Source organism: Trachemys scripta, chromosome 12 (assembly GCF_013100865.1).
Source record: "Trachemys scripta elegans isolate TJP31775 chromosome 12, CAS_Tse_1.0, whole genome shotgun sequence".
NCBI lineage: Eukaryota > Metazoa > Chordata > Testudines > Emydidae > Trachemys > Trachemys scripta.
Window position 1 is genome coordinate 16,284,906 of NC_048309.1, and position 15,288 is coordinate 16,300,193.

At 47.2% G+C, this 15,288-nt stretch overlaps 1 protein-coding gene across 1 annotated transcript; it reads right to left on the reverse strand.

Annotated features, from left to right (window-relative positions):
• Positions 1 to 252: 252 nt before the first annotated feature.
• On the reverse strand, positions 253 to 4,585 carry SNAI1 (snail family transcriptional repressor 1). Its single transcript, XM_034787866.1, has 3 exons — positions 4,363 to 4,585; positions 2,982 to 3,497; positions 253 to 1,486 (listed from the first exon to the last, which is right to left on the reverse strand). Exons 1-3 carry the CDS (start codon positions 4,439 to 4,441, stop codon positions 1,305 to 1,307), a joined length of 777 nt encoding a protein of 258 aa, XP_034643757.1. The 5' UTR covers positions 4,442 to 4,585; the 3' UTR covers positions 253 to 1,304.
• Positions 4,586 to 15,288: the final 10,703 nt, after the last annotated feature.

A 15,288-nucleotide genomic window follows, 5' to 3' on the forward strand; every position in this document is an offset into this window, starting at 1 on the left:
CAGATTACCACTGCCATTTACCTTCAGCTACATAGGCTCATAAGAGCTTTCAGGAATTTAAAGTGTTGTCATCAGTTTTTGAGCCAGACTGCGAGTACCCCTTGTTCACATTAGTGAGCCATTATTACCACATAATCTGACAAGGAGTCTACGCACATGAGTGGGAGTCACAGTCTGGTCCCTGGTATATATTTTTTTTGCAGTTTCAAGTGTGCATTCACTGTTTAAAAAAAAAGTAGCCACAAGACCATATTATAAATTAACCATTTTATTGAATATCAATAAACTGTATATAATTATATAAAAGTTTCATCAGTACAAAATTGTGGCACAAAAATATAAATACCAGTGTACCTTTGAAATGTAAACATACTCTGTTATGATTGTGTGAAAACAATGTACAAAGAAAGATGCATTCACTAGGCACCTGTCAATAACCATAAATAGCTCTTTTGGCACACACCTGTCAATGGCCAGTGCTTTGCACAAGCCACCATTGTATCATCTGACAAGTGCCTGCTATTAGTCACAGTTCTCTTGAAAAGCAGTTGTTAAGAGTCATATTAACAGGTGCTTGAGTGCATAGCTGCTCTGTAAACAGGATTCTTGTTTGAAATGGCTACCAATGCCTTTTATGGACATTGTTAATCTTGTAGGCATTGCAAATTGTCATTGTGCTGGGGGAGAAGCAGCTGCTTGAGAACTAATGTGATACTGTATTATTGCATAGTTACACCTTCTGCAGGCGGCATATACACAATCAAGGAGAAGAAGGGGTTTATGTTTAACACTTCGCTTTTGTCCTTCATTAAAAAAAATAAAACAAAACTACACACACAACTGTAATATATATTTCAGACCAGCTGTATGTCATGGTTCAGGGCGCAATCCTGCAAGGTGCTGAGTGACTTCAGCAACCAACAGGCACCTGTTAAGTCTATAGCAACACTCAGATTGATATCAATAAGCCTGATCCTGCATCCACTGAATTTAGCTGGAGTCGAGGGAAACTCTTCATGCCTTCATTTTATAAGGCAGTCAATCATAGTAGAGGGTCTGATCCTGTGGTGACAGAAGTCAATTAGAGTTTCACTATTGACTTCAATGGAAGAAGGATCAGACCTTTAAATTGCGCCAGAGGTATAAAGATGAAGAGCATGGTAAAAATATCATTTAAGGCCCAAAGCAGCTGGATATACAGGGCTTCATAGACACTGTAATGGCAATATGAAGGAAACTACCTCCTATAGAAACTAGTAACAATACATGTATTTGCATGTAAGAGTCCTTGGGGTTTAGAACCTTTAACGAGTTCCAGAGCAGCCCGTTTCTTCATGTTTGTGAAGTAGTGACATTCGGGAGAAAGTCCGGGAGCAGGTTTTGCATTGATACTTCTTTACATCTGAATGAGTCTGCAGGTGGGCTCGGAGATTAGAGCGGTCAGCAAAGGCCCTATTGCAGTGTGTACAGGAAAAAGGCTTTTCACCTATAAAACAAAGAGAAGCATTCACAATTAAATAGTGCATCAACACATGGAGAATATCAAAGAGTGAGCCATTCAATGGGCAAAGTTTGTTAAAAGCTCTTTGAAAAGAAGTGCTGAGTATTATTGAGATTTTAAAGGGCATTTATAAATCTCTCTGTATAAATGCACGTACATTGGTATGTGTGTGTGATCCACTTAGACAAAATGCTACACTTAGGAATTAAGTAGTAAAAAGAGCATTCCCAAACAATTACATGAAATTGTCTGAAAAGTAAAGCCAGGGAAAGGTAAAAACCCCACGATTTCACAAAGTAATTAAGGACACAAATATTTCATGGGAAGGTGTGTTGTTGAACCTGACTGTTTGCACAGTAAGTATTATTATTAATTGTGTCACAGCAGGCAGTGTTTGAAAGCAGAGGGCTCTAAAACTGGAGTATAGCTATTTCCTTTTCTGTTCATCCACCTCCCAGTGTTGAAAAGCAGGGTGAATTCCTAGCAGAAAGGCTGGAGAAAGAAATGTGCCTGCTCAATTTAGAAAGCACAATTAAGTCTTTCTAGTTTCCTTCAAACATCATCTTTAGTACTTCAAGAGGGTGTGAAATCAGTGCCAAGTAACAATTAAACTATCCCTGTGACAAGCACAAAGGATGCTGAGGGAGATGCATTGTAAATGTGATACTTCTTGGATTAAAAGCTAAAAGCTTCAACAGGCTGGCAGCTGCAAGTCTGTTGCTTTGCCTGGGGCATTACAGTAACAGGTGCACGATGCTAACAGCATTGCTACATTAAAGCACCTGCCTACACAGACCATGAGCCTTCAGTGTCCCCTACTCCCTGCTCAATAGTACCATTAGCCAAACAATGAAAATCAATGAGGTTTGAAATGATGCTTTTGTGTTGGAACTAAGCTTATCCTCCTTGATTCATGAGGGATTCATATGCCTGGAGAATTAAAGGGATGCTGGGTGCCAGTGTTCATATCAAGGTGGTCAAGTTCCCTCCAGCGTCACAACCCTGACACTAGCAGAAGGAAAGACTGCAGATTATAATGTGAACTTTACTGCAGGAGCTAAAAAAGAGTGGGGGAAGGTGGGGGGGGGAAGAGAAGAGGAGCAGGAGCGGTCTTGCATAGGTAAGCAGGTTAGCTGTTAACAGAAGGGTGAGAACACACCCAAATCACAAAACTGTCACTGAAAGTGCATTTCTGCTCAAGCTTTCAACATTAATTCTCTGTGTGCTCTTTAGAACACCTGCGCCCAGATCCTCAAGGGGTGCAAACTGAACTGAATGGAGTTCCCCTGATTTTACACCCAGGACGAATCTGCCCTGTGATTTTAGCAGAAAGGTATTTAAAGGACATTTTACAGAGAGAGGTCCCAGGGTTTGGGAAGCCCTTATCTCCCCCCAGATAAGATGCTTCTCAGGCTGCAGGCCTGGGGGTTGAGGCAAGAGCAGGAGGAGATAAGGGAGAAACTCCAGAGTCAGCTGTTACCTGTGTGGGTTCTGATGTGGCCCTGCAGGAGCCAGGGCCTGGAGAAAGCCTTGCCGCAGATTTTACACACGCAGGGCAGGGTATGGCTTCGGATGTGCATCTTGAGAGCCCCCAGGCTCACGTACTCCTTCTCACAGTACTTGCAGCTAAAAGATTTCCTGGTCTGGGAATCACAGTGCAATTGTTTGTGCTTGGAAAGGCCGGCAAAGGTGGAGTAGGACTTGTTGCATTGACTACACTGGAATTTCTCCGCCTCGGTGGCAGAAGAGGCTGGGCTGGGCGGGTCAGAGGTCTTGCCTTCATCCTCCTCGCTGGACAGGGAGGTCAGGTCTAGGGGCTTGGACTCTGGGCTGGGGGAAGCGGCGCATGTCTTGTATTCCGTCTCCGAGGTGAAGAAGTTGGAGAGCAGCCCCGTGTCCCACACAAGCGGGGGGTAGTAGGCCCCCGGACTCAGGACCTCCGGCTGGGGGATGAGGGACAGGGGGCACTTCTCGTACAGAAAGGGCGACACGATCACTGGAAAGAAGCAGAGCGGGCGGCGGTTAGCCAGTCCCAGGATGCGCAGCCACATTCAGAGCGCAAGGCTGGGGAGGGGCCTGATCCCGGGACCGCTGACTCAACTCAATGGGGTGGGGGCAGAATCGGGCCCCAGCAGCGCGACCCGCGCAAAGAAAGCGGGGTCCCTCCGCTCCCGGGGCTGCCGTGGGGGCCCAGAACTCCTGGCCGGGCCACGCTTGGATCGCAGGTGCTGTACGCGGAGCGGGGCATTACCCTGCAGCGCGACCCTACGATCGGATCAGCGGGGGCGGCGTCTCTAACCCGGGGCGCAGCCTGGGCGATGGGTGCCCGTGACTCAGGCTGCGAGGCAGGTGCCATGCACCGCGCCCAGCCGGCCCTCCCGGCGCCAGCACATGGACAGCAGCCACATGCCGGGCTCCCTCCGGGAGACCCCTGCGCGGACAACGCAGCCCCGGGCAGGTACCCGTCAGGCCGCGCCCCTGGCTCCGCTCACGCCCGAGGTGTTCGCACGTGCGTGGCGCCCTAGACGCAACACGCGCAGCTTCCCGTGCCCGGGGCGCACCAGCCTGGCGAAGTCACAGTGCACTGCGGACAGTGCCCTTTTCCAGCCCCACACCGTCCCCAGCGCCTCCCTGCAGCTCCTGCCCCCGTGCCCAGCTCCCATTCCAACTCCAGCTCCCGGCGCCCCCTCCAATTCCTGTCCCCGTGCCCAGCCTCCAGCGCCTCCCGTGCCCAGCCCTCAGCGCCCCCCTCCATCCCCGTGCCCAGCCCGCAGCGCCCCCCTCCATCCCCGTGCCCAGCCCGCAGCGCCATCCTGTAGATCCCAGCGCCCCCCTGCAGCCCCCGTGGCGGGGACACTTACCGGTCTGACTCTCCAACTCGCTGTAGTTGGGTTTCTTGCTGGCCGAGAAATGCTTCTTCACCAGAAAGGAGCGCGGCATCTTGCGGCCAGGCGCGTCTTCGCTCGCTCACTCTCCCCAGCTACCCGGGCCTCCAAGGGACGCTGGCCCTAAAATCCTCCGCCCCCGACGGCCAGTCCCCCGGCTGCAGCAACCAACCTCAGCAGCCCACCAGCTCGCGGCTGCTAATATGGGCCCGGGAGGGGGCGAGACGGACACGCCCCTTGTCACTTGGCAGCCAATGGCCGGCGACGGGGAGGGTCTCTGCAGTTCTGTGGTCCAGTAGGTGCAGCGTGTTCTCGCCCAGCTCCGGAGTCCCAGCACGGCCAGAGCTCCCGGAGCCCCAGGGCGCTGGGCCAGGACGAGGGGAGGCTTCCGCACAGAGACCTGGCCAGCCCCTCTCTGCACGCACCGCAGCCTGCGCGGGCAAAGCCATCCCGCTGACCGGCTGCACTGAGTCCCATTGTCCGGGCTGGCAAGAGCCCCCCCACACGTGTGGGGCACAGAGAAGAGCAATTAGGGCCCCCCGAGTTACCGGTCAGAGGCGCCTTTGCAAAGCACTAAATGGGAGACGCACAGAGTCAGGCTGACGGTGCCCAAGGAGGCTCCTTTCTATTGCTGTCAATTCCACCCTTTAGCACAGTTATTCTCAGGTTTCAAGCAATAGGCAGACATGCTCTCCGCCTCTGATCCCTGTCCTGGCTAGGGACACAGTCCACGCGCTGCCATGGACAGACTTTGGGGAAGTTTCAATCCAGACCGCCTTTGAACATCACAGTTGGCTCTTCCCTCCACCAGAAGCAGAACCAAATCCCAGGCCCAGCCCCTCTAGCTGGGACCTCTCTCACAGAACGCACCCAGTGAGGTCCAGTTTGGGTCCAGCTTTCGCAGATTGTCCCGAAAGAAGGGGTTTCTCTCGAGAGACTTGCGCTTGTGCTCAGGCCCAGCTGCGTGTTTAGGTCCCCAAAGCAGCACATGTCTTTAAAGAGCTGCTACAGAGGGAGGCATTAGCACAGATTTCAAGACAGCTCCTGTCTCTTTGGTGAACTTTGCTTCCTCTCCCAGGCTGCAAGCTCACACGTGTCAACCAGATGCCACCTGCGCCCTCTGCATTCCAGGGACAGCAGGTGCGGGCCGGGGAAGCCCTGGGCAAGTGGGGATTGAAGAGGGCTCAGCCCGAGGCTAGATCCCCAGCTCCAGGAGGATAATTTGGGCTGTTGGTACAGATGTCTGTGAGGAGGCCTGGAAGCAAGCTAGAGAGCTGCTAGATTGGTATCTGCACATCATCAAGCGGTGGGGGGGGGGGGGGGGGGGGAAGTGGGACAGGCAAGACACTAAAAAACGAGCTAGACTAAAAGGGACTAAAATGGGAGTTTACAGGGTGATAGAAATTAATGTGAAAAGCCATCACCAAAGAACCTACTCACACATCATCTATTTCATTGCTCCAAACAAGGTTCTGTGCGCCAGGCCCAGTTTAGGACAAGAGCAGACGCCTTGAATTGATTCGATTTTAGTTGTTGCCTAATTCATAACGCTATTTGCTGAACAAAATATTTCTTTTTTCAAACAAATGCACCACCACGTGGAACAGAGGCTCCCAGCTCTTTCCAAATTGGGTCAGCATCGCCCTCTGCAGGCATCTAAGGAAAACTGTTTTCAGATCCGAATAAATCAGGATTTATTCTCCTTGCTACTGGAGGAGACAAGTTTCATGATGAGCTGCTATTTTGAAAGGGTTCAAATTCAAAGGGTTTAAAAATCGGGGTGTGGGGAGGAGAGAGGAATAACCAGAAAAAGGGAAAAGTTGTTACAGAGTAATAATTTTTTTAATGCCACAAACCCATATATCAACGGGACAGCCCTGAATTTAAGAGAAACGGATTAAACAGTTTCCTATTAAACTAAACCGATTTAAGCAAGTGTTAGACCCATTTAAGTGTGTCTACATTGGCTTTAAAGTCATCTACATTTGGCGTTTGCAGTGATTTAACTAGACTGATTTTAAAGGTATATGGCTAAACCGATGCATTTTTTTCTAGTGTACGCATGGCTTGACTAATAACTTCACCCAAATGGGGGAAGAGATAGACAACTCTGGGAATCCTCTGCTGGACACGATAACGCCCCTAGCCACCCTCTAATCTTCATTTATTGGACTGATGCATTTAATAATTTTTTGCGTGGTTTTGAATACAGGGAGATAGAATGAAAACTTTACAAAATCTAGAATAAAATTAGAGGATGCAAAAATCACTTTGCTATTATTACCGTAATGATTCACTAATCTTATGGCTGTAGCTGGGAACTCCTTAACATAGGGACAGGAGCAGCAGGGTCCCTCCGCAACCAAACTGACCACTAGTGTGTTCCATTGCTTTTAAACGTACGTGTGTTTCCTCAGGCACAACAAAAGCGCGCTAAACTGCAGTTCTAACTCAGAACAAACTCCCATAAAAGTTAATACCTATTGAGCCCTCCTCCTCTTTAAAAGCAGGGACAAGACTCCCACTGAAGTTTCCCATTGATTTCAATGAGATTTGGATCGGGCCCAGATCACTGCCCTTTCAAGTTAGTAACTCCTATTGTGCTGGAGTGAGTCAAAATTGACACAATTAGGAGAAGTTAAAGGAGGTGGAGACAGTTCTACAGGGTCATAAAGTGAGGTGCTATTGACTGAAGGGGAGGTTTGAAGAGCTCAAAAGTTAGTTATAAAACTGTTAAAATGATCCAAGGAAGAATTTATAATAGGTGAGTGGTTTAGAAAAGTGACTGCACGTCGTTTCCCGGGGGGAAATATAGTTTGTATAAAACGTATCAAGCTTTTTGTCCAAGGAAATCTAAAAATCAAAATACTACAGACATTTGGCTGGTACCAAGGTGATGTGACTGGATTAAAGCTAAACACACAAGTGTGATGATATGCTAGAGGGTGTCAGACATACAGACCAGCATTGCCTGAAGCCAGAGATACAAGTCATCTACTTAAAATCTAAGGAAAACTCCATTGTAAAGAAAATCATTTCAGAAATCAAGTTAAGCATAGTGTAATTGTGTGCCTTTAATTATATCAGCCATGTGTAATCTTGTCAACCCCATCCTCCTCTAGCCAGCAGAGGAATTGGAAAATGGAATTGCAGCTCAAATGTGCCACTTGGGGGGCGGGGAAGACACCCCCCAAATGCTCTACCATGTGGTTTTACTAAAATTCACCCTTTCTTGGAAATAAAGAGGCTCTTTAATGGATCTAGGCATGTGACTGACTCAACACCCCCACCAACGCACACTTTTCTCTCCCCCCTCCATTTAAATACCGACCCACTTCCCCTGAGTTCAGATCCTATCCTCCTGGCTCTCCCCCACACTGAAATTCCAGATGCAAACACCCATGAAGGTAGGAAAAGTCTGACCCCTGCTCAGGTGCACCTCTAATGAATTTCAAAGGCATCTTCATCTCATGAAACAGGAATCCTGCTTGAGGCAGGCAGCACCGACTATAAGGATGAGGCAGTTATTAACAGGGATAAGTTTAGTAGGCACAGATGTGTCCTCAGAGTCCTGAAGTATTTTAATTGAAGAAAAACTTGAAAAGTGAGTTTAAACCAGAAAACAGTAGTAAATCCTGCTGATTGCTCCTAATGAATACATTATTTCTAGCTGTCTGTCTAGCCAAGGTATTAGGGCCCTGATAAAAAACAAAAATCTGTTGACGTCAATTGGCGTCTATCCATGCACTGTAACGATTGAGTCAATCAGTGTCTAGCCGCCAGATTCAGCTCCCATTGAAGTCAGCAGAGAGGTTCTCATTGACAGCAATGGTGAATGGAACACGTGCTGGGCCAACATTTACTGTGTTTCAGTATTTCTCCCTAATGAGGAATCCTCTAACGAACAAAAGGAAAACCTGACTAGTAGCGCAGAGCCATGCAACCGCTGACATAGACGCACAAGATTCTCTTGCTCTGGATTGTACGCGGGGCGCAGGGGGTCCGATTTAAAAATGAAACGATGAGATCCAACCCAAACCCGGCCCATGCTGTCCTAATGAACCCAGAACCGACTGATGGTGCAGCTAAAACAACCAGCAACGCAACAGTTAGCAGTGTAGACAGGTTACCCTCAGGCACCAGCCAACCTTTCGGCCGTTTGAAAGCCAGTTTTAGGTAGTAGCCCTGCCTAGGAGGTAGTTTTAGGTAGTAGCCCTGCCTAGGAGGTCCTCCTGCCATTTTTTGTCGATTTTAATTTTACGATTGAAATGTCCCTATTGTTGTTGGTTTAAGTTTCTCCCCTTTTTCATGTACCTGTGAAAAGATTCCCACAAGCAACGGAAGAATCTACTCCAACAGGGAAACCTGTGAAACTGACCTACGGAAAACGCTGTCAAATGCGCTACCCACAAAACCAGAGGAAGCTATTTCTCCCGCTCCCTGAGGTTGTTCCTTTACAGGAAGGGTGAGTGTTACTTGTCACAGCAGTAGGCAAAAGCTTTCCAGACAGGAAGGTGTTAAATTTGATGGTGTCCCTCCAACTCCCCATGGAGAAGAACTGGGGCAGTTCACACCTCTGGCAGGGCTATTGTCTCACTCTGGCTGCAGACTCCAACCCGGCACCGCTTCGGGGCGCGTTTGGAAAGGGAGCTTTGCAACCCGCAGAGTGAGGAATATTCTGTTTTCTTACAGGAAAAGTTCAGACCCCTGGTATTTCCCATCCGTAATGAACAAAGCCCTAGAGCGTTCCTGGCTTCTCAACATGCTCACCTTGGCTGCGGTCGGCAAGTTGAAACATGGACTTGGGTGAGCTGTAGAAGCCGACAGTCCTTACCCAGGCGCCCCGAGGTGGCGATGAGGTGCACCTGCTCTGATCGGTTTGGCTTGGGCTTCTTTCGTTCCTGGCGGATAATTAGAATCAGCGACAAAACACTGGGGCCGTTCAGAATACACAGATCTTTAATGTGAGCGGTTTCCTACTCTCTCCGAATTCATTGGGGTCCCTCTTTCCTCGCCTCCATATACAAGAGTGGTCAATTACACACACACACACACCCCACCCCCGCGATGATTATTTGAATAGTTGCCACTGGCGCTTTAATGCAAGTGGATACTGACTTACAGTTTGGGGTGAGGGGTTATGGCCATACCGCAGATGTTTCAGCTCGCCACTAGGCATGGGTTATTGGGAGGCTGGCAAACATAGCCAGCTTGTCAAAGGAGAATGAGAAGAGCCCAGGTTTCCTGGCACTATAGAGAAGAATCATTTTTCACTTTAAAAGGCTTAGCCAAAGTTTTTGCTCCTACCTCACACTGACCGTCTCCCCTCTCAAATTAGTTACATTTCCCCTTTGCTGTAAAACTTGACAGCACCGGTCCAGTCATCTGCTGTAAAAGTCTTGAGTTCCTGCTGGTTCTAACAGAGCTATTGGCTTTAGTCTTGTAATGGCTGAGGAAGGAAGGGGAAAGAACAGGATGGGAATCCCTTAATGGCACAGTAGATACTCTCTCCTCTGCATCCAGCACTAGCCTTTTGCTGTTCTACAGACCTTGCTTTCGGCTAGGAGGCAGGTGAAAGCAAACGGGCTGAGTAGCAGCAGTGGTCACTCCTTTCATTCAGGTTTGTTGACTTCAGCTGAGGAGTGGCTTGCCATTGGGCACATGGGTAATGGTTTGGGCCCTCCACAAACAAAAAGAAAAGGCAGTGAAAAATGTTGGGTTAACTTCATCCCTGGACTCATTGTCCTGAAGTCAAATAGCTTTTGGATAGAATTATCATTGAAGGTCTGCTAGGAGTCTGCAGAATGAATGCAAGTCACCCAGGCAAGATCCACTACCTTGCCTGATGGTGTGTGGAAATCAAAGAGGTGCAAAGAACATCCTTGGGTGCATCATTTGTGTTGATTTTCTGTTGCTAGGTCCACCTTCAGGCTGTCTATAGTGGCTCCCTTGTTTTCCTAATAGCCTCTAAGGCTCAGGGTTTGCCCATCACTTGCTCGTTGCACCTATTGAGTGGGTGGTGCTGATAGCCTGCCCTTTTGGGGGGACTTTGTTACCAGTCCTCACTAAGTGGTTTCCTTTTAAGAAGTGAACAGCCTCTTCTCCATCAGCTCAGAAATGCTAGTCCTGTTAATAAAGCACAGGGAGAAATCCAGCATTAGCCAGAGGATGAGCTAGATTATCTATTTAGGATTTTCTCATTTTTAAGTTCCCTGCTCAATAGGAGGTCATTTAAAAAATCCTGTTGTAAAGCAGAACTCTTACAGTGACTGCCATGTGCTGAGGGGCTGGAGCTGTAAGTGGAACTTTCCCGTAACAAAAAGCAAGTTCTAATACTTCACCGAGGCATCACGTAAGACTGATCGACTTTTTATTTAGATGCATGATTTGACCCAGCTTTGCAACTCTGTAGGACATGGTACCGTTATAACAAACGTTGGAGCATGATTCTAAGGAATACTCTAAAGAAGGGGGTTTGATGATAGCTAACAGAAAAGAGGCCCGCAAGACAGGCTGCCTGCAATGTGTATATGGCTTCAGTTCATATTGGTCAAAGCAGATACTGCACCTAGTTTCTCTAAAATGCAAGGACTCCCTCTGCTGTTTAGAGGCCATTATGGCTTCTTTGTGATGTGATTCTCCATGTAATAGAAAAGGGCATTATGGAAAAAGTAATTTAGGGACCAGCACTCCAAAACATGGGGATTTAACCATGAAATTACAATTAATGTTAATGGGAGTCATGGGGCTAAATCTCCAACTGTGACCACCTCAACACAGCAAAAAGTTATTTTTTTCCTTACAAAAAAGATCCCCATAACTGTCTTAAAATTAGTATGAAAGAGGTGGAGGTTGGGTATAATCAGCTGCAAAGTATTGAACAGCTGAATACATTGTGTGATCTGTGATTGATCATGAGCCACAAAGCCGCATGCCAAGCAGAGAGCCAACAAGAGGTGCTGAGGAGAGGGTTGTGTACTTAACCCTTTCTGAGTTCAGCGCCTAAATCCCAGATGGAGGGAGGCACCCCTATCTCTGTTAGTCATGAACCGCGGAAAGATTGGCCCTAACATGCAGGCACCCAACCGCCTATTAGACACCTCCCTTGTAACCTTTAGAACCTTTAGCTCCCGAGTTAGGGTACTCATCCAGGATGTGGGAGACTTCCCCCACTCCTGTTCAAGTCCCTGCCCTGCCTGATGAGAAGGGGCTTGAACAGGGCTCTGCCACCTCTTAAGTGAATGCTCTACCCTTTATAGAGTCATTCTAACTTTCTCTGGCTCAAATAATATGCAATTACTTAATTAAAAGTGGAACAACTAAAGTGAGATTGAAGAAGCCCCACCTCAGAATATTCCCTAGCCTCATCTGAGATGGGGCAGATTCCTGTTCAAACCCCTTCTCATCAGGTGTGTTTGAATCAGGGTCTCCCACATCCCTGGGTGAGTACCCTACACACTAAGCTAATAGTTAAAGGGATATCCTCCTCTGCTTTCCCTCCTGCCCCCAGGCTATTTGAGCTCTGCCTGTGAATTTGCATCAATTGTGTAGGCAGGCTCTGAACATGCACTGTAGATTGGCACTGCCCACACATTAGGCACCTGAATGCCTATCTTTCCCAGTTTCTGAATCACCATAGGACTTAGGGGCCCCAGCCCAGGCTCCTACTGTGAGGCAGCAGTGCACATGTTCCAAGGCAGAAACAAGCACCAAGGGAACTTTCACTGCAAAAACTCAGGCACTGAGTGAATTTAGGCTCCTACAGACTTTAGGCAGCTGAGCAGATTTGAGGATCACAGCAATGGCTGAAAATGAGACTTAAGCACCTTAGTGGATCTCATCCATTTTCACTTCTTTTATCCCTTCTTGCTCCTCTCCCATGCTGTCCTGAGCATAGATTGGGACAGCAGGTAGCCTAAAGCTCTTTCAGATGAAAGGTGTTTTTGTTTTAAAAAGTAGCAATTTGGCTCCATCTACTACTGCAGATGGACAAATGGCTCCTTTGTTTAAGTGCTGCTACCCAACTTCCCTTCCTCACAGCCACTTCCTTTGTAGTTTCCAGCACTGCAGTAGGGCACTCAGAAGATACTTTCTCCATACGCAGCCTCAGGCCTTGTCTAGACAAGGAGGAAAAAGGGGGATTCTTTCCTATTCAAATTAACTCAACACCATTTAACTAGGTCCATGCCTATACTAGGAAAGAAGCTTTTACGATGAGATTACTAACAGTTGTAAAACCCTACTATAGACAAGGCCAAGTGTAGTTTTACTTCAATGTAGCTGGTTGAGGTGAACTCTAGCTATCTAGTCATAAAGCAACGTTGCCCCAACAGACCCATGGTTGAGGAAGCTATAATTGACCTGCCAAAATCCAGGCAACGGTTAAAACTGTCCACATTGGTGCAAGTGGGATTTTCAGCTCAGGTAAGCTGGAGCCCTCTTGAATGACCTCCTCCTCCCCCTATAAAGCACCTTTTTTCCCTATGTCAGACAAGGCCTGGAAGGCTAGTTCCAGACTTGAGTTTGGCTATGGGATGCGGCAGGACTACATTTCTGGCTTCTGACAACTGGCCTTGCAGTGAAGTTGACTTTAGGGGATATAAATGTTTAAGGGAGAGTTAGCAGCCATGGACGCAGCTGCTTGGCAGAAGATGGCATAACTGACAGTAGATAGTCAAACCATTGCTGAAGACACTGGATAGTAGCAGTGAGCAGCTTTCCAAAGGCCTTTTCTACACCAGTGCAATAGTTTAAGAAATCCCCCCATTGGTAATAGGAGTTCAGTTGTTGTAGTGGAAACAATACCCTTCTCAGCAGGTACGCAGGCTGTATCGCTCCCACTCTTCACCATTCACATCCCCCAACTCTCTTCTCTTTTCTAACCCTCAAGGAGGGAAAAGAAAAGTTATATCTCAGTTCAGCTGTGAAGTAGGGGGGAGATGCTGTGAGAGACACTATCCAAGAAGAGTTGGATGGCAACACAAACTCAAACAGCAGCTGTGTGATTTTCAGAGAGGACCTTCTGCTTTTTTACTCGCTGGGTGAATGGTAGAGAATAGCCCAGCAGCACAACCAGACTCACCCTTTGTAGAGGAAGGATGGTCCAGTGGCTAGACATTAGCCTAGAACTTGATACTTCAATTCCCTACTCCACCACCATAAGATATCTTATGAGACCGTGAGCAAGTCCCTTAGCCTGTCTGGGTCTGTCTACACTGTGATAAAAGACAATTGGCACAGCTGTAGCTGGACCATTCAGCTGACTCAGACTTGCAGGGCTAGAAAATTGCAATGTAGACATTTGGGATGCAGCCTGGGCTCTGGGACCCTCCCCCTCACAAGGGGGTCTCAGAGCCCAGGCTCCATCCCACACCCAAATGTCTACACTGCAATTTTATAACCCCACAGGCCCTGCACCCCATGAGCCCAAGTCTGCTGACCTGGAGCAGCCACCAGTCTTTTAGTGCAGTGGAGACACACCCGCTGAACCTCAGCTTCCCAGTTGTGGATAAATAGATTGAAGATTGTGAGGCACTCAAATACTGCAATGATAGGGGCCAACTGAGTACCTCAGATAGTCAGAGGGCTAGTGCTCTTGTAACGGAGGAGAAATTAGAATCCAGGATACATTTCATTAGTATTGTAGATCACAGGCATCCTTCACATGGAAAGTTGTTTGAGATTTTTAACATATCATCGGTGGGATTCATTGTAATGAAGCAAGGCTGATTGTGTTTAGACATGGATTGTTGGGTTCACCTTTCATCACTAATTGATAAGGTGGAGGTTGAGCAAATCTATCAGACCTATTCATCTGACTTGAGGATAAACTTTAGTTCAAAACAAAAACACCCTCCACTCTTGCTTAACTGTATGGCATCCCTCCTTCTTGCTAAGTCTCCTCTTTAATGCCATCTCACTCCTAGAAACTGGGACTTTATAGTTCCAAAATAGGACAGATTAGATTAACACCAACAAGGAGCATGTTGGATATGCTATGGCCTCAAGGGTGGCTGCTGACAGTGAGTTGAAAGATGCTTGGCAGAGTATTTCATGCGCATTCAGAAATTACTGCACCTGGTTAAGAAATCAAACTACGATTTGTTGGCTAAACCTATATTTAATACAGAGTTTCTGAACACTGGATGAACAAACACAAGGAGGTGTCCTTGTGGTGCCTTAGAGACTATTTGGGCAAATAAATGTGTTAGTCTCTAAGTGCCACAAGGACGCCTTGTTGTTTTTGCTGATAGACTACCATGGCTACCACTCCGGATGAACAAAGTTTATCCAAAGCACCAACCCAACCTCACTGTAAACTGAACATATAGGGGTTGGGTACTTTGAGTAATTAAGTACTGATAAACAGAGAGAAAATACAGATTGTGTTTTTATCTGCTAAAGGAGCAGGCATGGGTATTTTAAAGACACTTTGCTATAGTTCTTAAATACTTGTGAAGAACTGAAGTTTGAGTTGTGCACACCATATTTCACATTACAACTCAACTTGTGACGTTAAGTATTGATTACAGTTCGAGTGACCATATCATATATGTCTGTAAATCCTGCTATTATAAGGTTAACAGGTGCCAAATAGGAAATTGAACAATGCCTTATCTGCTGAAATAGAAAACTTGGAGTGTTGGTCATCTATTTTTCCATGAGCACAGCCAAATAATTTCTTGCTCTCAACTTCTCACCTGTCCTGAATTTGAAGCCCACATCCAACCCCTTTAACAATAAAATGGACAGTCTGATTTGATGTAGAATATCCTTTCAACTAAAAGTTGCTACACTGTTAATGTGAGCAATTAAACTGAATTAGACTTCAGAGCCCATCTCACTGAAAGAGGGGAGGGGACACACTTTAGCCTGTCTAGCTCTAGACTCAAGACAACACAA

Bases quoted from the DNA above. Each gene is read 5' to 3' on its own strand.
- SNAI1 (XM_034787866.1), bottom strand. From the start codon at position 4,441: ATGCCGCGCTCCTTTCTGGTGAAGAAGCATTTCTCGGCCAGCAAGAAA. The intron at 3,498-4,362 runs GTAAGTGTCCCC...GCTTCTTTCCAG, and splicing joins CGAGTTGGAGAGTCAGACCG to TGATCGTGTCGCCCTTTCTG. The intron at 1,487-2,981 runs GTAACAGCTGAC...TTTGTTTTATAG, and splicing joins CCACATCAGAACCCACACAG to GTGAAAAGCCTTTTTCCTGT.